Genomic DNA, 21,037 nt, shown 5'->3' with positions numbered 1-21,037 from the left:
TTGGAAATGGCTATCTGTACTGTATTCTGGGTAAAGTAGAAATGTGCGAATCTCTGGAACACTTTCATCACTGTTCAATACACATATCTTTATTCTGGTTTAGATGAAAGGCATAGAAACTCAAATAGTCACTACTACAATTTATAGGTGTGGTGAATGACAAACAAATGCTGGGAATTTTCCCGCTAACCACACAATAGTAACCTATTTTTTCTATCAGTACCACTGACTTTTGGAATAATACGTTCAGCACACTTGAAATCAGAAACCACAACATGATGCAGTAAAAATGTCCATCACATTTTAATTAAAAACACATTCTGTATCAACAAAATATGCCATCAGTTTAGCAATTCTCTTTCAACAGTACGGACGTGTCAGTGTCACTTAAAAGCACATATAAAGAGTAAATAGCAAGCGTCTCCTTCTCCCATACAAAGAGCTACATTCAGAGGGGACCTGCACTGCCCACATGTGACTGGTTGTCCCCATGTGCTCCAAATGCACTAGCCACAGGCGGTTTCCCCCTCTCAGTCCACACGTCTTCAGGGGTTCAAGAACCTGTGGAAGAGACATCCCTTCACTCCAACCTCCGTATGTGTAAAGTTCCTCTGCTCTCCCCTCTCTATCCTCAGTCATGCTCAGTGCAGGACTATGGCACCTAAATGTCTCCATCTCAGTGAGAACTAGGGAGAACATGGCGCTGACCAATTGCGCCGTTCCTGAGGGGCGGAGCCTTGTCCTCGCATCTCCATGGCAGCACGACTCCCATGTGTAATGTTGTGTTAAGATCTGGACAAAAGGTCAAATTGCTGATTTATTACACACAAACAGAAGGTTCCCACTAGAGAACCACTAATAAAATGCCTACAAAGCGTAGGAGCTGTAGAGTCATTGAATGCAAACCTGACTTAAGAGGCGATAAAAAGACAAACTATAATTGAACCAAGTGTGAAAGGGGAAAACCAATACCTGCTTTAACCCCTTTCCATCTTAGATTCCCTAACTATTTTTGGTAGTACAGTTTTCCATTTAAAAAAGCAAATAAAAAACATAAAAAGTCACAAAGTGATTTTTTAATACATTAAAAGCCTTGAAGTGGCTCTATGAAAGTGTTGCCAAATCGCTCCGGACACTTGTGTGTCACCTCTCCAGAAGTGACGGGCATGTCCACAGGGTTGTGTCTGCCTTGCAGACATAAACTCTCACCACTAGTGAAGGACAGGAATAAAAGGCAGACCACTCCAGAACAACTTGTGTCTGTCCAAGCCATCAAACTGAAGTCTCGTTTGCCACTGGCACACTCTTTGGAGCAGTTTCTCCCTAGTGCCAGCTTCTCTAGCTTGTTGTATCCTAAAAGACCTGGATACGCTGCAGGTGGTGTGGCATGCGCTGAGGCACGTCCCCTCCCCCGAAGATCGCCTGCAAGAGCTCTCTCATCACAGATGCCGCTCATCCAGAGCTCATCCATGTGTGGGTACAGCGAGCACCTCTCCCCACTCTCCTGGATAGGCGCTAGTTCTCCACGGGTGTGGGGTTCTGCTGTGGGGCGGCAGCGATGGAGGGCAGCGGCTGGCTGACAATCACCTGCACCACGTAGTCCCGAGAGATCTTCAGCTCCTCCAGCCTCATCTTGTCGGTGAGTGGGCGGCCCGAGAAGAACCAGCGCTGGCTGCCGGCCACCACGCCCTCCTGAGCCTGCAGGCGGCGCTTCATGTGCAGCACACTGTCGCTGGTACGCACAGCCAGGCGCAGGTCACGGCCCGTGGAGAGACGCAGGCGCAGCTGGCACTCCTGGCCCTCGGCGGCAGTGGCGGTGGGTGCCTCGGCTGCCTCGGCGGCCTCTGGCTCGCTCTTCTCCTCGATCATGTTGACAGGTGGTGAGAGGCAATACACGGGCAGCTGGTAACGGTTGCCTAGCTCATCATAGCACTCGGTCAAGGCTCCTGTGCAGGAGAGAAGTCACAGATGCGGACACAGGTGAGATGGGCTACTATCTATCTACTATTGGCCATGCTGTTCATGAATTTAACACATGAATTTTGCTTCCAGATTCATTGCCAGGACATCCCTCAGACAGGGTTTTTTATTGAAATCAGGAATGAATGTTTTTTTGACAGCTACTGAACTACTGAAGCACACTTACTACAAATTACTATTTGCAGCGCACACATCTTGGTATGTATGTGGTTTTTAAGGACACTGAGGCACAGAGAGACAGGAGAAGTACTAAAGCTAATCACAATGGCTTGCAATGAGTATCAACACTGCAACACCTCCCTCTTACTTGAGAGAGGAAGTAAAAGATCATGAACCAATGCAGTTCAACAGAATCTAGCAGTGGCCTACTGCAAAGAGGAATTGAAAAGCTTTTTCAGGTTCTGTTTCATCCCCCTGGAAGCCTATGTCATAAAACTGCTCAAAATCTGCATTTGTCATATCTATTTGACAGAAATGTGACAAAGAGTAATGTGACTGAAATGGCCAGTTGCTGCCCTGAGAGTGGTCCAGCTGAGCTCTGGTTCACCAGTGGTGATGTGAGGGTAGAGGGCAGTTAAAGTACAGTGAAAGTATAGTAAATGGGCAGTGAAACAGGCCCTGAGCAGCACGGGACCTGTGGCCCATCTCCTCTCTCCCCATCACCACACCAAGACTAGTTTTCTCTGTTCATTTCCTGCCTGGGTGTTTGAAGAAAATCCCTAAAATGACATCATCAAGGTCATCCTGGAGTCCCAGAGGTTCGGATTTTTGGTGAGAATGCGAGGGAACAAAGGGGAGAGCCAAAAAGGGAAAGACAAAAGAATCGTGAACACTGCACCGTCCAGAGTCTGAGCAGCCTTGAACGGCCTTCTGGTGTCATGGATGTGCCACACTGATGGAGAGCAAATGAGAACATGAGTGGGAGAACTAACCGTGACTGACGCACGACTCCAAAAATCACGCTTGTCTTCATCGGGGAAGCAGCCATGCTCTTGATTGCCATTTTTATCATACTGACAAACACCTGACAGACCCTGTCTAGTATGTGCGATGCCGCTGTCAGTCAGCACGACATCCACTGGAGACACTAGTGCCACTATAGCACTAATAGGCCTCTGTGGTTCAACTCTCATTTGGGTAAATAGAGTGTGAAATCACAGGCTCTTGGGCCAGCACAAGCAGTTAAGAGGCCATAGTAATGACATATGGCCATAATCAGTGTTTCAAGATACAGATTAGGGCTATATAATATATTGCTTATCAAATCATTAATATTAGCATTTCCAATATTCTAATCACAAAACTAGGCTTTGCAGTAGTAATGTCAAAAAATATAAAAATATGAAATCAAGCCCTTTAAAAAGTGTTTGTGTGTGTGTTGTAAGCATCCTGGCAAGTCTCATTAATTGTGTGGGTGACTTGATGAATCACAGCATTCACATGATCCAACAAATGTAAATCGTTTTGGTCAAAATAACACAGGCCAGTCTTTAACCATGACACTTCAAACGCTCAGCGTGTTGTTAATATATTCCAAGACATACTGTAATTGCAATATGTAGTAATATAACTGTGATATTGTATTTTGTCCACATCATGCAGTCCAAATACACTGAGGTTGAATGAATTTCAAATGAAAATGAATTTCAGCTAGAATTTTTGAATGAAATCAGTTTTCTCCTCTGATACAGCAAAACATACATAACTTGCAAATCTCAAACCCCAAAGTTTTATTTAAAATTCACATTTCTCCAAGATGATGTACTAATTGTAATATCCTCAAATGAGTTTTGCTTCCAAAATAAAAAGGTCGGACTCATAACACTGTTAATGAAACTCTCATTCCTGTTCCTCCTTCCCATACCCTTTAAACTGTACACTGTACACTTTGCACATTGTGAGCAAATTTATAAAGAATATGGGAATTCACCTTCCTGATTACTTCATCTGAACTTTAGATTATGTGAGTGAAAAAACAGTATCTAACGTCATCCAGTTTCCAAATCAAGTTTCAAACCAGGCAAAAGTGCCATGAGAAGGACAACGAACTGTGACTAAAAGCTGCTGCACACAGGCAAGGATAAGTATACAATACATAACCTACAGCAAAGCCTTATTAGCTTATAAGAAATAATATACATTATATAAGGGTTACCATTTAACAAACCAACAAGACCAATGCTGCTGTAATGACCACAGAATTTATACTTTGGACCAGTGGAAGAAAGCCATCTGGTCCTATTGCTCTTTTTCTCTACATCTGGATGTACGTTTTTATTCTCTGCTGTGGCAATAAAAACTTAACACCCACTGCCTGGTCTGCACAGTTCTGCCTGGGCACCGGGTCTGTTCTGCTTCAGGACTGACTCCCTATACCGTCAAGAGATTTGCCAAAAATTTGTCCAAAGGCAGTCTGGTACCCACCACTTCAAAAACAGCTTAAGACAAATTTCTTTGTTTTCAATTGTCAATAAACTACTTAGCATTCCATCAATTCATTTTTTGCACTGTTGTTCCCATTGTGAACATTAATTCATACTTACTACAGCAACCTTTTAAAAATATCAGTTTGAAAACCTGGTACATATGGGGAATGTTGTCACTGGCTTTATGTGTCCTTCCAGACCTTGGATTAAAAATGGCCATAAGCGATTCAGAGGAGCTAAGGACATTATTGACACCATGCTAGTATGTAAGATTTGCAGAGATATCAGAATGACAGCAAACTGTGCACTGCCAAGCTGGTTCGCCTCACCCTGCACTGAGTTTTTGCTCTGGCTACCATCCAGTTCCCAGCACTGAAGAGAATGAATAAGACCAGATGGCTATGAACAATCACCACATCAAAAGCCTGGGACGGCCTGCAGACAAGCTGGCTATGTTAGTGCCAATTCATCATTTGTGTGAATTGATAATCTCTTTGAGGTGTCTTTGGCATACTCTGCAGCTTGGACTTCTCTTGCGAGCACTACAGACCTTCCACAAAAATGGTTTACATAATACAATGCCTGTAGCATTGAAATGGATCCACTGAGGACTGTACAAAAATGCCAGTCAGATGACATCTTCCTCAGCCTGGTTGACTTGAGGGGTTGTGTTTGGTCTAGTTGAGGGGGTGGGTTGGGTCTCACTAAGCCCTGTGGCTCCCACACCAGCATTCTGCTGCCCAGTCTGAGATTTAAACACGTTGGCGTTTGCCCAGTGACACAGAAGAGAGCATTTTGAAATGATGTTCCAAAAAAGCTTCAAGGTCACATCTTCAAGGTCACATCAAGGTTTATCTTCGAACAGTTTCTTGATCTCAAGTTCCTTGCTGGGCAGAAATACTAGCGAACAGCTGTAGAGCTTGCGACCCCACCTTTTGCTGGCATTTGGCGGTAAACGTGGAGAGGAGGGAGACAGCCCCCGCGGTCTGACCTTTTAACCGGGAGAGTCTCAGAGTGCAGCCTTTTACTGTTATAAATAGGCCTGGGCTGGCCTCCCAAGACCCCCCTAAGAGCTGCATGAACCCAGAGGACTGAGGCTGAAAAGCAACAATGCCCCACTTTCATTGCAGTAAGGCAGGTGGGACGCCCCAGACCACTCCCAGCCCAGGAGTCCTTCCCTTAAATTGAGCTCGATGAGGGGAATCGTCACGGTGCTGACGAGACCCCTGACATTCATTATGACTCCACTGTGCTGTGGTTTCACTCGGGACGTGGGCCATAAGTGGCAGGGGTCTGCTGAACTTTCTGTGGAGATCCCGCTCACCACAGACCTAGTTTGTGCAAATCTGCTAATGTGCATCCCCTACTGCATCATGAGCAAGCCAGCCATTCTTATTCAAAAGCAGCTGTAAAATGAAGCAGAGACCTTACCCAGGCACAGAAATGTCAATCGAGTCTGGTAACAATTAATATGTCAATGATCCTGTTGTTGTGCTATATAAGAAACATTCCGTGGACAACATTTCTAGCTGTCACAAACACACTCATAAATAAACAATACATTCAAGTTAATAATCAGTATTATATGGGTTCCCTGCAGAGTTCCATGGTTAAACATGTCTGTGTGATATTAATAATAATAATACCTGAAAACCAATATAAGAATAAATTGTTATTTCTGCTTCTTTTCCAGTTTGTCCATGAAGTTTATGGCCAATCTCTCCTGCTGCTACTGTATCTCTGTACCTCGGCTTCTGCATTTGAGGCTTGCTGGAAGGAACAGGCAGGTTTTTATTTTCTCACTGGTTGCTTATTCAAGTGAAACATAATATATGAGAAATACATAATTGGGCTGCCTAATGAACATTCTAACCAGATTGCGGTGATGAAGACTGTTTCAGACCTGCGAGGTGGTTTGCCTCCTTGTATTTCTGGCCATTTCTCTCTTATGAATTGCATCTGATATTCTCAGCCAGACAGCTGTGTGTGATTTCTTTTTTAAGACACAGAGACCTCTGTCTTTAGGCATCTGAACTGTCTGCTCTCCTTCTATTAAACATTTGTTGAGTCTCCATTTTGTTTATGCCTACAGACTTCAAAGACAGACCTCAAAGATGTGAACAAAAGCCAGGAACACAATACAGCTCAAAGCATCAAACCAATTAACCATAATCCAATACGCTTGTCTATACAGAACAAAATAATCTTGACTTCACTGTTCCAACACTTGTTGCAAATGAATGAATTCATTTCAACTATAAAATTGTATAGTGTTAAAATTAGCTGTGTTAAGGTCATAATATAAAAGGACATATATGGCCTTCACATATTACTATATACTGATAGTCACTTGATGGGTTTGATAGAAAGGGAACATGCCATTTTGTGAGATATCATGGCACAATTAATTACATGCTTAGTGAAAATATCATTCACTAGAGTCAGTGTTTACATAACACATTGTTAAGCCTTTCTCAAATACAGCTGTTTGAAACCAAATGTGTTCTCTTCAAAAGCCAAATGAAGGAAAGTGCTACATACAGTCTCCATCCCAAACATATCTCCATGAATACACTGGAGGGACAGCCAGTGGGAACAGACAAACTGACAAAATCATCTGGGATTAATACTAGCTTAATGAGAGATCCTTTGAGTGAGACATAAGAGAATGCTCTCAAGCAAACACAGAGCTGGCAGTGGCACAGCCCTTTGAAAAAGCCTGACTGTTCTTCAGCTATTTACATTTACAGCATTTAGATGATTCTTTTATCCAAAGCAGCTTACGACTATGACTGAACACAACTTAAAGGGCACATGGGCCAACATTGGCAAATTGGCAGTGGTGGGGCTTGAACTGGCAACTTTCCAATTACAAGTCAAGTACCTTAACTACTGCCCTCTTTAAAATAACTCCATGCTTTAATATGTAGGCACAAAAGGGCTGACCTTCCTGACATTCTTTATATCACCTCAATGGGAGTGTCACACTTTCTGGCGCACCCTTTAGCAAAGCAGAACTAGGGCAAGTCATCGCACTACAGCGCTCAACAGGCACATTCATAGCTTGGTGGGCTCTGAGGGCAGTGTGCAGGCAAATGAAGTGAGGGACACCCAGCCAGGGGCCCAGTCGCTACAGTCACTAATATCTATGTGAGAAACATATCAGTCGCTAATGTCCATGTGAGAGACATAGCAGTCACTAATGTCCATGTGAGAGACATATCAGTCGCTAATATCTATATGAAAGACACATCAGTCGCTAATAACTATGTGAAAGACACATCAGTCGCTAATAACTATGTGAGAGACACATCAGTCGCTAATTTCTATGAGAGCTTTAGTGAGTACCTCAGACAGCAGAAAACCAAGGAGGATGGGAATGAGGAGGAACAGGGTCCATCACTGGCAAATAGTGAAAGTGGCTTATATGGAGAAATCCTACCAATGGCTGGAAAAGGCTGGTTTGAAAGACAGCAAACAGGCACTAATCATGGCAGCACAGGAACTAGCGCTGAACATGAGATCAATAGAGGCTGGGCTCTACCACACCAGGCAGGACTGCAGATGCAGGCTCTGCTAAGATGCCCCTAACACAATCCAGCACTTAACAACAGGATGCAAGAAGCTAGCGGGCAGGGCATACATGGAACGCCATAACCAAGTGGCTGCCATAGAGTAGAGAAACATCTGTGCTGAGTACAGGCTGGAAGTTCCAAGGTCTAAGTGGGATATACCTCCAAAGGTGTGGAAAATGGCTGTGCTAAGTTCCTATGGGACTTCCAGATACAGACAGACAAGATGGTAATGGCTAACCATTGTACTGGTGGACAAACAGCAAGAGTGCCGTTGTGATAGATGTGGCAATCCTGAGTGGTAGCAATATCAGGAAAAAGGAACACGAGAAGCTTGAGAAATACCAAGTGCTGTAGTAAGAGCTAGAAAAGATGTGGAGGGTGAAGGCAACTGTGGTTCCCCAAACTGGGAGAATAGTTCCAACAGATCCCAAGAACAAGATCCGAGATATCGGCCCAGAAGTGTGCAGTCCTGGGAACAGCTAAGATAATATGCAGAACTGTCAGGCTCCCAGGCCTCAGGTAGAGGACCCAAGCTTGAAGGAAAAAAGTGGGGAATTTATTTATTTATTTTATATACACAGAGCTGCCAGTTTACTAGGCACACCAACACCTACTGTTGTATCTCTAGACCACCAGTCTTCAGTCAGTTCCGTGTACTCTACTTGAATTATAGTAAATTGTCTTGTTTGTCAGCATACATATGCCATGTATCTGTTTGTTTTTTTTAATGTTTGTTTTGTTTTTAACAGGTAGGCAATGCCTGGATATTTTTTGTATAGATATATGTACAGGTTTATGCTGAAATAATACATTGTTTAAACATTATTTCAAAACTGATAAGTACATTTATTCTCAGGTTGCAGGGCTCTGATACTGTCAGTGATATGACTTCATAGTAGCAGTGCCAAGTTTACAGTAGTCTCTTTCATGAATGACCTGTTTCAAAAAGAGGTCATGTGTGATGTCTGGATATTTTGTGTATGTATATATACATAAATATACATAGTTTATGCTGTACTCTTACATGTTGGGATAAACAGAATTTACAAGCGCATTTATAATATAAATGAATTCTATAAGAAAAGAGCAAACACCTTCCCCCTTGGTCAAAATCAGGTCTATCAAGAAAGAAGTTAAGACATGTTGACACCATACACAGATTACAGAACTCCAGTACTGTTAATCAACCGACTTCTATAGTGGTGACAAGAATTGTTGATTACAACCTACCATTGATGTATAGATAGATACAATGTATAGATATTTAGTAGGCACACTTCATAAAGTGATCGTTAAGTATGAATAGGTGCACTTAATAAAATGATCCTTCAGTTTAAATGTGCATATAAAGAATTAGGAGAAATAACTTAAACAGCATGTGCAGTTAACAGTGATGCTTCCATTACCGTGTGGGAGAGTTATGCTGGCTCCGTCGATAATGGCTTGGGCAAGTTCGTGATCATTGCTCTCGAAGGCCTGGGTGGCAGCCCTGAGCGCATCCCAGATTTCCTTGCGGCCCTCGAAGGCGGGCGCTGTGTCCCAGAATTCATCACGCTTGCTCCGCAGCTGGCCGTCGGTCATTGGATAGTCGCTCTTCCATTTGGGCTTCTCTCTCTTCAGGGGCTGGTTACGCCCCAGTGCCACTGTAAGAAGCAGAGCATTAGAGACAGGTCATATGGGTACACTGAATTGAAGCCATGAAAATAGGGCCCCAGCTTTGAGCTTAGCACAGGTATACCTCAGATGTAGTTATGCAGGAAATAAATGAATACTGTAAATATCAGGAGGTATGGCTGCAAGCCAACATTGTGCCTACCTTTCAGTAAGATGTGTGTCATATAAATAACTTAATCCTGGCACAAAATTCCAAATAATAACTTGCATAAACACATCCTGAGGAGAACAGGTCATCAGAATAATACTCAAAGAGAATTACATGAATATTAAAGCATCGAAATACATTTCTAAGAATATCCTCAATAGGACACTCAGGTTGTTTTAAGGTTAAATACCTAACTGGTGGATACTATGGGCTCTATTTTTGTGGACACGGCACAAGACCAGGAATAAGGCAAAAGGCCCATGGTGTATGCATGTCTGGGCATGGCTGAAATGTTGTTTAATATTCTCGTGACCGGCAACATAAGCACTAATCCAGTGCAGAGCAGGGCAATTACAAAAAAGAGGTTGTGTTATGTGATTTGATATTTTGCAACATAACTAATTATTTTAATAATTTCAATTAGAATTTCCTATGTGTAATGACATGCTAACTATCTGATTCACATTTAGTAGTCACAATGGAATTGTTCTTCTCACAAAAAAAATAATTATATTAGTTGTATTTAGTAATTGGGAGAGATTTTTATTGGAGTGATGTTCTTGATCAAAACTGAACATTTTTATGGGCCTGCTTAAAGTGAGGAAATTGTCGTTTTGCACTTGTGTTTATGATAAGAGCAGGTCTGAGGAGGTAGCAGCACAAGCGTGCTTTTAAACCAAATTTTTCAACACAAACATTGCACCAACAGATTTGAAATGCAATACTCCTTCCTACTCTGTAATACTGCTGCACCACTCCACTCATCTTCTCACAGATGCGTTTGTTTCTATCCATATAACTAACAAATGACAATAAATGCGCATGCGCCCTTGCCATGCAGCTTTCCTCTCCTACTTGCAGTATCTGCGAACGTCACTACAGCTACACTACAAATTGGACCAGAAGAACTCTCATCTAAATACCACAACACACGCATGATTCTCAGCAATGGACTACTAATCACACTACTATTCAACTACCTGCTTATTTAAACCTGAATGTTTAGCGCTTTCATTGCGAAGTAATGCAGCATTTCATAGTGCATACTGAGGGTTTCTTCCTATTGCTAGTTTGTGGTTATTGTTTTTTTCACCCATCTTCTGTGTCTAACTCCTCTTGGGTTTGTTTGCCTGGTTTGTTAGCCATGCTGGTCTTGAGTTTGACTGTCTTTTTAACTTTGTTTTTTCATGCTCCTCTGGTTTGGAAATGTTAGGTTTGACTCTTACTCTCTTCACGACAACGATTCTGGATTGCCCTACTGATAATAAAAGTTTTATGTTTTATTCACAAGCATTTGGCTAGTTACAGCCCTACCGAAAAATTAAAATGTGGCATTAGGTGATTTTAATACCTCAGCGCAGCCAGGGGTCATATAGCCCTATGACTTTTTGGAAATTTCTGACTACAAAGTTATAATGAACAACCTCCAAGATATGTTGCCAAGACATGTTCTTTGAAAAGCCAAAACACTGCCTCATTTTGGCTCATTTTGTGCAACTCACAAAACATTGACTCACTTTGTGCCCCTCAGTGTGTTCCAGAGGTATAATTGCCAGGACTATCCTGAAGCATACATGAAAAGGTGACGAATAAGGCTAACACCTGGCTATCACCCGGATGTGAGCTTGAATCCTGACCATGCCAGTGTCATTCATGGCTGAGGAGCCAAGACAGGTCCTGCTCAATGGGTGGGAAACATAGCTGGTTCCTCTCTCCCTGTGGAATTATAATGATGCCAGCCAATCACAGGTCACGTATGCCAATTTAGGCAAATAGAGTTAAGGCAAATAGATTTGAGCTGCTGCTCAATAAGAGGTGCTGATTGGCCCTCACCCCAGGTCAGTAGCTATGCCAGACAGCAAGTAGGAAGTGGTAATGGCATCGGGGACAAAGTCACCCCAACCCCCCACCCCAGGTCGGTTTCCCTGAACCGTTGTTGCTTCACCGTTCTTTTGGGAAATGCAAGAAAAATGGCCACATCCCTGAGTGAAGTAATTTGCAACACTGGAAAAGAATGCAGGCATGGCACGATGCTGCTAGCTTGAACGCACCCCGGACATGCTCGCTGATTGCCAAATCCAACCGGAGCTACAAAAGCACCGGATGAATTACATCCACTTGATTCCAAGCAATTACATCAACAGGCAGTCAGAGTCGCCTTTCCGAGAGAAAGAAAGTGGGATTTATTAAGGAAAACATCTGGCTGTTATTATACCCTACCTTTACAGTCCAAGACACAATGGAACCATCAAGCAAGGCAAAAATGCTAACAAGAGCGATGACGGCTAAAATTTCCCTCTTTTGTGCTGCACTTGATGAGCTGGTGCTACACGGAGAGCTCAGATTTCACATTCAAAATATTTAGTGTTTGAAGACACCATTGCTTTTTCTGAGGTAAAAAAACTTGAAAAACCACCAACCACCAACCACCCTTGATTGTTAATTGTTTGAAATGTACTGTAATATGTAATGAGTTACAAATCTATTTTATGTTCATTTTAAAAAGTTGTTAGTGTAATATATTGGTGGTCTCCATATTATCAACATTCCACCTCCCAACACACACATACACATGCACAGATCCTGAGTCATTCCCTGTCATGCCTTATAAAACCTTCATGACAGCAATGGCAGTTTGCAGAGAGAGTAACTAAAGTGTCCAGTTCTACTTGTCTTCCAGAGGAGTCAGTCTGAGGCAGCCTTTACCAGTGGACAGAGACAAACTGTAGCCACTGGCCATCAATTATTCAGTCACTACCCATGAATCAGAACAATGATGTTCTCCCCAAGACCCAGAAACAACTGTCAAAAACAAACAGGAAGAGACAGAGTGAGAATCAGACAGAGGGAGACTACTAGATGTCAACTCAGTTCCTTAAACTTTCCCATCACCCTCCACCCGCAGAGTAGGCAAAGGCTGAATCTGCATCCTGCAATTGCGTCCCTGTCCGAAACGCTCACTTCCTCTTTTAGAAAACTGTCAAACAAAAGATTATCCGTGGAGACTGATAGATCGCCACTGTAATGCTGCGGAGTGCGCCCCCTTGTGTGAGTGACACCTAGCAGTTACTTAGGCCTTTTTGTCAGATCAGTAACTGGACTTTCTCTCACCACCGGGGCTTCCTGCTTTTACAAATCCACTAAAGAACAACTGTCAAGCTGCAGAGAAGTGATAACATTTGCCATGCGCTTATTGTATTAACTGCTCAATAATCAAATTCAAATGCATCTAATCAGATGCACACAGTTCCAATGTAAGATAAGCAATGTAAGCAGCCCCACACTATCACTGGCCCCTGAAGTACCCATGTTGACTGACCATTATTTCAAAGCAAAGATGGATAGTTGTTTCCATGGTGATCTTACAGCTTTACAATAGGCACAACTGTGCTATCAAATCCAACAATGCAACAGCCTGGTCTTTGTCCAATATCTTCCACGAGGGTAACAACTGTCCTCTTCTAAGCACCCCACAACAGGGAACCAGGACCAAAGTGCTGGAAGTGGCTGGTGTGTTTTCCAGCTGGAGTCTTTGGGAGGTGGTAAAGCAACCCCCGTCCCATGGTTCTGTGGGTGGGCCCCGTGGGACAAGCTTGGGTCAGGAGTCTCTTCTCTGATCACTACTGCCTTGTCTTTGGGCAAGGCACTTTACCCTCCTCCAGCAGTTTGCTCAACATGCCCTGTTGAGGTCACCAAGTAACCAGGCCTACTATGAACAAAAAAATCAATGTGGAAAATAGAAACAAATAAAACCCCCATCCCCCAGTCACTTTCCGCTTCAGTATCAATATTAAAGAAGTCAAACATTAAGCTAGTCTGGGAAGGGGAAAAATGCTCAGTAACTACTTAACATAAAGAAACCGTGTTCCAAACATGACTTTATCTTAGTCTTGGACTACACTGCAGTGGCAAAGGTATGTTTAACCGACAGTGATTATTTTTTCTTGGCTTAGTCTTTTACATTGCTTGGCTGACTGTTTTGTTTTGTTATGTGTCTGCAAAGTTGTTAGTGGTAAATTTGCCAGTGACTGCCACCCCTGCTTCCATTTTTATTACCCCTTTCTCATTCTTCAAGAAGCCTGCCGTACAGCACGTTTATAGAGCGCTATAACTCTGGCTATATTCTGGTTATGATGCAAAAGCACGGTGATGGATCGTGCATCATTGAAGGATGTCTCTTTTGGATCTGCTGATGATCAGTTTTGACTGGTCTTCTAAAATGAAAGTGCTGCCTAGGACCTAAAAAACACTGCAAAACAGGGAAGAGCAATGGGAGAAGTGGTGGGCACAGCCCACCTCTGAATCTTCTCAACATTTCCTCCTGGTCATGCTGGTCACATGCAAAAGAATTTTTGAATCGTGATGGCAATGTTGTCATCTTATTATGCTCCTGCCCACATCCTCAGGAACTGACATCCAAATTATGTCACAGCATTAATAAATTCCAATCTTCTTGTGGCTAGATGCTAATAAGCTGTAGAAAACCACCACAATGACTTCTATATGAGTCCATCACGAGCACAGCACCTATTTTTACCTACTATACAGGAGCCCCTGAGACACTAAAGACATGCGCAGTGTCCACTCTATACTCCCTGGTCCTAACCAGTGTAAACACTATATAGGGATCTGCTCTCATCATCCTATCCAGTCTAAACACTCTATAGCGATCTGCTCTCATCATCTGCCGGCCTGTTTCCTGTTTAGCAGAGGGAACACGGCAGGGCATATAAGTGTGCACGGTGGGACAGATGAGTGTGCACGGTGGGACAGATGAGTGCAAATAGTGGGACAGATGAGGGTGCACGGTGGGAGAGATGAGGGCACACAGCAGGATGGATGAGGTCGCACAGCAGGACAGATCAGGATTCGCAGTGGGACAGATGAGGGCGCACGGCAGGATGGATAAGTGTGCACAATGGGACGGAAGATTGCACGTGGTAATCTCATGGTGCGAAAAGGAGGTGTGGCCTTTACGAATGCTGCTAGTAGTCTTCCGAAGTACACCCAATCCGGCCAATCAGAGGCACCTTTACTACAGTTGGGTCATTGCAACTATGAAGGCGCAAAACTATGAAAAAAATAAAATAAAAATAAATAAAGGCTGAGTGATTGTGGTCAGTATAACAAGCCATTTTGACTTTAATGACAATGTAGAAGAATCCATGGATCACTTGGAACTAGCCTAAAGCAGTGTCAGAGTTTAATGAGGAATGCATTGTTTACTTTACAACGTTTATTGGTCACGGATGGCTACCATTAAAAAAATAAATCTTCACCGAGTGGATAATAACCAATAAAAAATGTAAATGTTGGCCAAAGGACAGATGGCATCACATAATAACTCTGATGAACTTTGCAGGCAGCACCTTATCACTGTGTAGACGATGGTATGACCATGCCAGGCCAAGTCAGCTCCTCTCCTCCTTCCTCCTGCCGGCTTGAGAACCCGGTGACCTCCCACCTCCACATTAGTGCTTCTTCATGCAACCTATTATATACATGTACACATTTACATGTCAACATTACACAGTGTGTAGTGTCCCACCAGTTTGTGCATGCCATACTGTTGTGCTCTGCGGTAGGAAGCCACTAATGCTCCAAGACTAAATTCTACAAAATGCAAGCACTGGTGCATCCAAGTTGTCTTGAATCTGAGGTGTCCAAAAGACTCCCCGCCTCCCATACAAAGGAGCCCGAGTACAGCATTATACCCACGGCAGTACAAAGTATAGTACCACTAAAGAGCACAACAGCTCAATGACAAGGGACAGACAGTGTATCCACCTAAAGATTGACATTAGTGGAGAATATTCCTTTACAGGAAGCTGGTGGGTTGGTGCTATGGATAGGTTGTGTTTAATCACCAAAAAGCTCATGTCTTGTGTATAGTTTGAAACAGACAGACACTAATGACAGACACTATTCATGAGACAGCTGAATAGGCCTAGTAATGCTTAACAAAAAAAATGAATGTTTTTGTCCGGATTGGAAACTGACAGCTCAGCGAATACTACAGCCCACCGATTCAGCCATGTTTCTGCAGGATTACAGCGTGTGAATTTAATTTTCACAAGAATCCCAAATGAGCACCATCTGTATTAAACTCTTAAAGGAACAGGTACTACATAGAATATATCAACAGGGTGAGTGTGTGTGTGTGTGTGTGTGTGTGTGTGGAGGGGGGAGAATAAGAGAGAAACAGAGAGAAAATTACCTCAGCCCTCCATAAAAACACAAAGAAATCAACTGGGTCTCCAAGGTATTTCATACTGCTTGGGCTAACGTGGCTGCAGGCCTCCCAAAGAGGCATTTGTGCTCAGGCCATGCTAACATCTGGGAACTATCGGCTCGACCTAGCAGGTCCATGCAAAAGGGAGCGAGTGTCACTGCAACCCAGTCCTCACACACACAGCAAGAGTAAGAGAGAGAAACAGAGAGAGAATCCTGACAGTTTCATCCGCAAACACTGTATGAGGCCCCTCAACTATATAGACAGAGACAGGACTTAATATACACAGAATATATTGCAGCAATGCAACAGAGCAGTAAGGAGCCAAGCATCTCTGTGTCCTCTCTAGCAGCCGAGTTGTTGTTTTTTTTTCAGGAGATGCACCCTTGCACACATGGATTTGGATCACATGATATCAGGGAGCACTGGGTCAAGTTGCACAACTTCTGGCCTCTCTGGACACGGGTGTAGCCATCATAGTCTCTTCTCCTCCTCTCAGAGGCAATGGTAGGGTGGGTGCCCTTGAGGTCTGATGTTATACGACCCACGTTTGAGTCCATAAACCCAGAACTACAATTGGTGTTAGTTCAGTTAGTGCAAATCACAGGAAGACGAATAGTCCACAACAAATGATACAGCTACCTTGTTATTCTCTGGATCCCACAAAGCCACTTTAGAGCCATAAACAGGGAATTCAGAGGTGGCTTCCCCTACAATCGATTTTTAAAAGCGTTTTTAAAAAGTAAGTGCTCGGACACAGGGGGCAAATGCCCCTCCAAAATGTTGTTAGGCCAAACACTGTAAGACAAACCAGTCACTGACCCAACTATGTTTTCCTATAGTCCGAAATGGTTTGTTTATGTTTCTACATAAACAACCCCACCTATTCCAACTACGGATGGCCAGTGCAGTTTAACTACATTTCCAAATAACACATGGTAAATTCCAAAATTGTCTTTTTACAAACTAGTTCCACTGTCAATAACTTTATCTAACAATGTCTCTTGTAACACAGACTCACAGTGATTAAATGTTAAGAGTATATTTAGTGCTAGCTACTTTTCTGTCTATGATAGCTTGTATCTTAAGGTGACTTAACTCCACCAGGGAACAGTTTGGTAAGTAGTTACCTTAGTTATGTACCTTTGCTAATGTTCTTTCCTCTCAGTGAAAATGGGATAGTATTATGTAAAATGGCAAAAAGAACCATTTATTAGGTGTCACAAACCCCCCTTATACACACAGACATATACACACGCACACACGCACACACACACACACACACACACATACACAGGACTAAATGTCACTCCTACTACAAAGAGATAAAAGCTGCCTGTTCATCTCCATGACAACTCGGTGAGCAGGGACAAGCCAGTCTGGCACGAGGACTGAGACGCCTGTCTGCCTGGAGGAGTTAAATGTTGCATAATGCAAAGTGGACGGGGGATCAAATTTCCCCTCACACACATCCCAAAACCCAGCACAAGCTACCAAGACCGAGCAAGGCTGCCCGTGAAGACAGCACAAACTGAAGTATGTAAGGAATATCCAGCAGTGATTGATGTTGCCAGAGTAAACTCTACCCCACTACTCCCAGTTCTAAAGTCCATACGAAGAATAAAATCTAAGAAAAAGCAGTTAACCAATATACAGATGATATGCATTCCCTGACCACTTCATAAAGAAGTATTTGAAAGATATGCCTTGTAGTTAATAACCACTGATCTTGTAGCTGCACACTTAGCTATACGCAGCCATATTCATATCTACATTGATACAGCACCATATTTAGCAATATGACCACATGTGTGTTCTCTGGGAATCAAACCCATGAGTTTTGTGATACTGGTGCTTTGCACTACCTGTGCTACTAGGTGAGCTACAGGAACATAGCCACAAACTTCATCACTGCTTAAATTCTGCTTAACCACAGGACTGCAGTTAACTGAATATATTGGGGGGGGGGGGGAGGGGGACAGTCTCAACACCGTGCCACTGATGCATGCAAAAAGTCTGGCAACACTGCTACATCCCCTGGTGCAGCACCCACTAACATGCTATTGTTACTGCTGAGTTAAAAATAACACAAATAACGTATGGTCAGCAGTGGACCTGTGCTCTAAAACTAACCACTGATGAATGCAGAATGAGGCTGACAAACTACACGTGGTACCGGGTCAGCTATGATCTGCAACCGTCCACCTAGTAAATACACCTAGAAAACAGGGGCACCAGCATACTCAGTACAGGGTCTGTGTTTTGAATAAAGTGGATGCTGAGTGCATGATTATGTGTACTCTAATGATTGCCAAACTCAAAAAAGCAGAAGGAAAGGAATAACCAAAGCTTTATCACATGATCTGTGAGCTTGTGTGAAAAGAACATATGATTCTTCATTACTGTTCTGTTATAAATTCACCCAACCCAGTTCAGTGAGAGAAAAAGTAAAAATGTAACTACAAAATGTTTGCATGATATTACTGGGATTTAATAGGTTATTGTTATACATATACTGACATGCCACTTTAGCAAGATGTTTGCAATATTTGTATTGTTATTAAACTGTTATTATATTGTTATTAAAGATTCAAACAGTGTCCTTTGTTCATGTCCAGCTGTGAACAATTACCAACAATTATATTCTTTTCTGTCCTATTGCATTCCAAAGATCCAGTTCACTACAGCCAAGACCATTTTTCTGATACTTGTCATAGTGGTGTTATCTTGAGAAAACACACCTGCAGAAACTGGTAACACAAATACTATCCCCTTGAGTAGTGACGTTTAGCCCTTCCTCCTCATAAAGTTAAGTCGTAAACAGTTGGGCGAATTTGGGGTCATTTGGTTTATACACCTCAGATGTGACCTCAATTGGCACAACCTAATGTTTCACCACTGCCATTTTCTAAGTTTCACACGAAATCACCGAAGACACTGTATGTTCCTAAAAAGGCTTAGCAGTTTAAACTGTATTTCCAAGTTGCCTTAATGGCTTATTTGAAAAAAATTCATTAAGGGTTATGAATGGAGTCACAGGCAAGTTAAGAATTCCAGATGTTTTAAGGACGCATTATGTGAGACAATTCCACAATCAATAGCTTTGCTGAAAAAAGGTTTTGCAGGAACACTGCAGAAACATATCGTGATGTGACAGCATCGCCTTTATTAACAGTCATGCAATCTCCATATCAGCCCTTCCCACAAATCATAAGCACAACTGTGGGAAAAAGAATTCACATCTGTAACATCATAAACCGGAAATCCTATGGGGAGGGGCTGTTGGAGGGTAACTAAGCCTTAATATTTTCAGGACAACTTCATTAAGAATTCGATGGTCACAGACAATACAAATGCAACACTTAAACGGCTGATATTTGAAATCTGCGTACAAGTTGCATAATTACGTTTTAATGGCAACTGTTCAAATGTTTTTTTTTTGTTTGAGGATGGACAAAAATCTGGAAATAAAACAATGCGAGCTGCGAGTTCACAAAGCGTTATTAATTATTTTTACTTCGTAGTTCTGTACATTTTATAAGAATCAATCTCTCTCTCTCTCTCTCTCTCTCTCTCTCTCACTCACACACACACACACACACACACACACACACACACACACGCACAAAAAAAAGCCAATACCAAAAAGTGAAATAACTATCTAGCTATCGCTATGGCTCACTGTGTCGTAAGCAAATGCTAACAACCTTTATAATAGGTGACCTATCTAACAAATATCCACTAAAGATAGGGTACTGTCCGGTGTGTTCTGCAATACGGTGCGAAACCTGTGACCCACATTTTCAAAGGTAGCTGAAGCAAACGAGCTAGCCACGAAGCTAGCAAATTCTCTTTATAGATGTAGCTAAGCAGCTAGCTAGGTGGATGGTGCTATATTCGCTTCGCTGGACGCAGACAAGAAACAGCGATTTCAGCTAAAATATTTTAATCGTAGAATCGAGGTGACCGTTTTAATAGGAACGCGAGAGGCGGCAAGAAGCAACGGTGCATTAAGTGACGGCAAATCCGCCACGATGTTTCAAGCGGCAACAGCGAGCACAGGAGACAAGGGAAGACACGGCACACGAATGCTGCAGAGACTAAAAAGCACCAGCTAACGATTAGAAACAGTGCGTGCGTTGTGCAACTTATATCCTACCTCCAGTTCCGTCCGAGTTTTCGTTTAAACTACCCGAAGAATCATGATGACTGCCCACACAACCACCCATGGATGTTTTACCGCGCTACCCCCGCAGAATCTCTCTCGTTTTGTCTCCCCCCTTCCTCAACTCCTCTCGTTAGAATAGAAATTGACAGGGAGCGAGCATCAGCTGGGTAGAGGCGGGGTGGATAGGCTACACATCATCACAAGGTGACAGTCTCTCCCCCCAAAAAGAGAGAGAGAGAGAGAGAGAGAGAGAGAGAGAGAGAGAGAGAGAGAGAGAGAGAGAGAGAGAGAGAGAGAGAGGTGGTAACGAGGGCAAAAAATGTATTGAGGGCCCAATGTCGAAAAATGCCAGTAAGCATTTTTACCCAAGATTTCAAGTGATGTGCAGTCAGCACGCATGTAGCTATTTCCCCTTTTTCTTCTGTTCTCATCTCGCCTGATAACATGTATTAATAACTTCATATGGAATGTTGTATAAAGAATGCCTTGTTGTATAAGAAATGTATTGTTTGTTTGTTTGTTTTTTAATCTTTTGCCTGTAGCTTTGGTTAGGGTTTGACCTTTTTTAAAATTAACATGTAGCTTAATAACTAACCTATTTTGATCTGTTTGTTGCCTTTGTCTTCTTATATTTGCTAACTTTGTTTAGCCATAAATTGGGATACCCACGTCATGGCGTAGACGCTTATGCTCATTGCCTGTTCGTAATAAGCAGACGTTAACTTGTATCATTGATTTTTTTAAGCTCTTCATTTAGGGTCAGAACCATTTGTAATATAAGGGCCATACTTTTTATATCACCTTTTCCTTTGTAAAATGGGTCTTAGGAGTGGA

The 21,037-nt window shown here is 42.7% G+C and overlaps 1 protein-coding gene across 2 annotated transcripts; it reads right to left on the bottom strand.

Moving 5' to 3' along the window:
- Positions 1-287: 287 nt before the first annotated feature.
- On the bottom strand, positions 288-20,490 carry ubtd2 (ubiquitin domain containing 2). 2 transcript variants are annotated; one of them, XM_081719900.1, is made up of 4 exons: positions 20,195-20,490; positions 15,173-15,294; positions 9,388-9,624; positions 288-1,946 (listed from the first exon to the last, which is right to left on the bottom strand). In XM_081719900.1, the coding sequence occupies exons 3-4, from the start codon at positions 9,560-9,562 to the stop codon at positions 1,516-1,518; spliced, it is 606 nt and encodes a 201-aa protein (XP_081576026.1). In that variant the 5' UTR covers positions 9,563-9,624; positions 15,173-15,294; positions 20,195-20,490; the 3' UTR covers positions 288-1,515. The 2 variants fall into 2 exon arrangements, with proteins under 2 accessions (XP_081576026.1, XP_026855976.1); XM_027000175.3 differs by lacking the exon at positions 15,173-15,294 and having other exon boundaries at positions 20,195-20,482.
- Between the last annotated feature and the right edge of the window lie 547 nt (positions 20,491-21,037).

Source organism: Electrophorus electricus, chromosome 8, assembly GCF_041902795.1.
Source record: "Electrophorus electricus isolate QZ-2024a chromosome 8, ASM4190279v1, whole genome shotgun sequence".
In the NCBI taxonomy this organism is placed as follows: domain Eukaryota; kingdom Metazoa; phylum Chordata; class Actinopteri; order Gymnotiformes; family Gymnotidae; genus Electrophorus; species Electrophorus electricus.
This window is presented reverse-complemented; position numbering and strand designations above follow the sequence as displayed.

Bases quoted from the DNA above. Each gene is read 5' to 3' on its own strand.
- ubtd2 (XM_027000175.3), bottom strand. From the start codon at position 20,264: ATGGGTGGTTGTGTGGGCAGTCATCATGATTCTTCGGGTAGTTTAAAC. The intron at 9,625-20,194 runs GTAGGATATAAG...TGCTTCTTACAG, and splicing joins AAACTCGGACGGAACTGGAG to TGGCACTGGGGCGTAACCAG. The intron at 1,947-9,387 runs GTAATGGAAGCA...TCTCCTGCACAG, and splicing joins CAGCATAACTCTCCCACACG to GAGCCTTGACCGAGTGCTAT.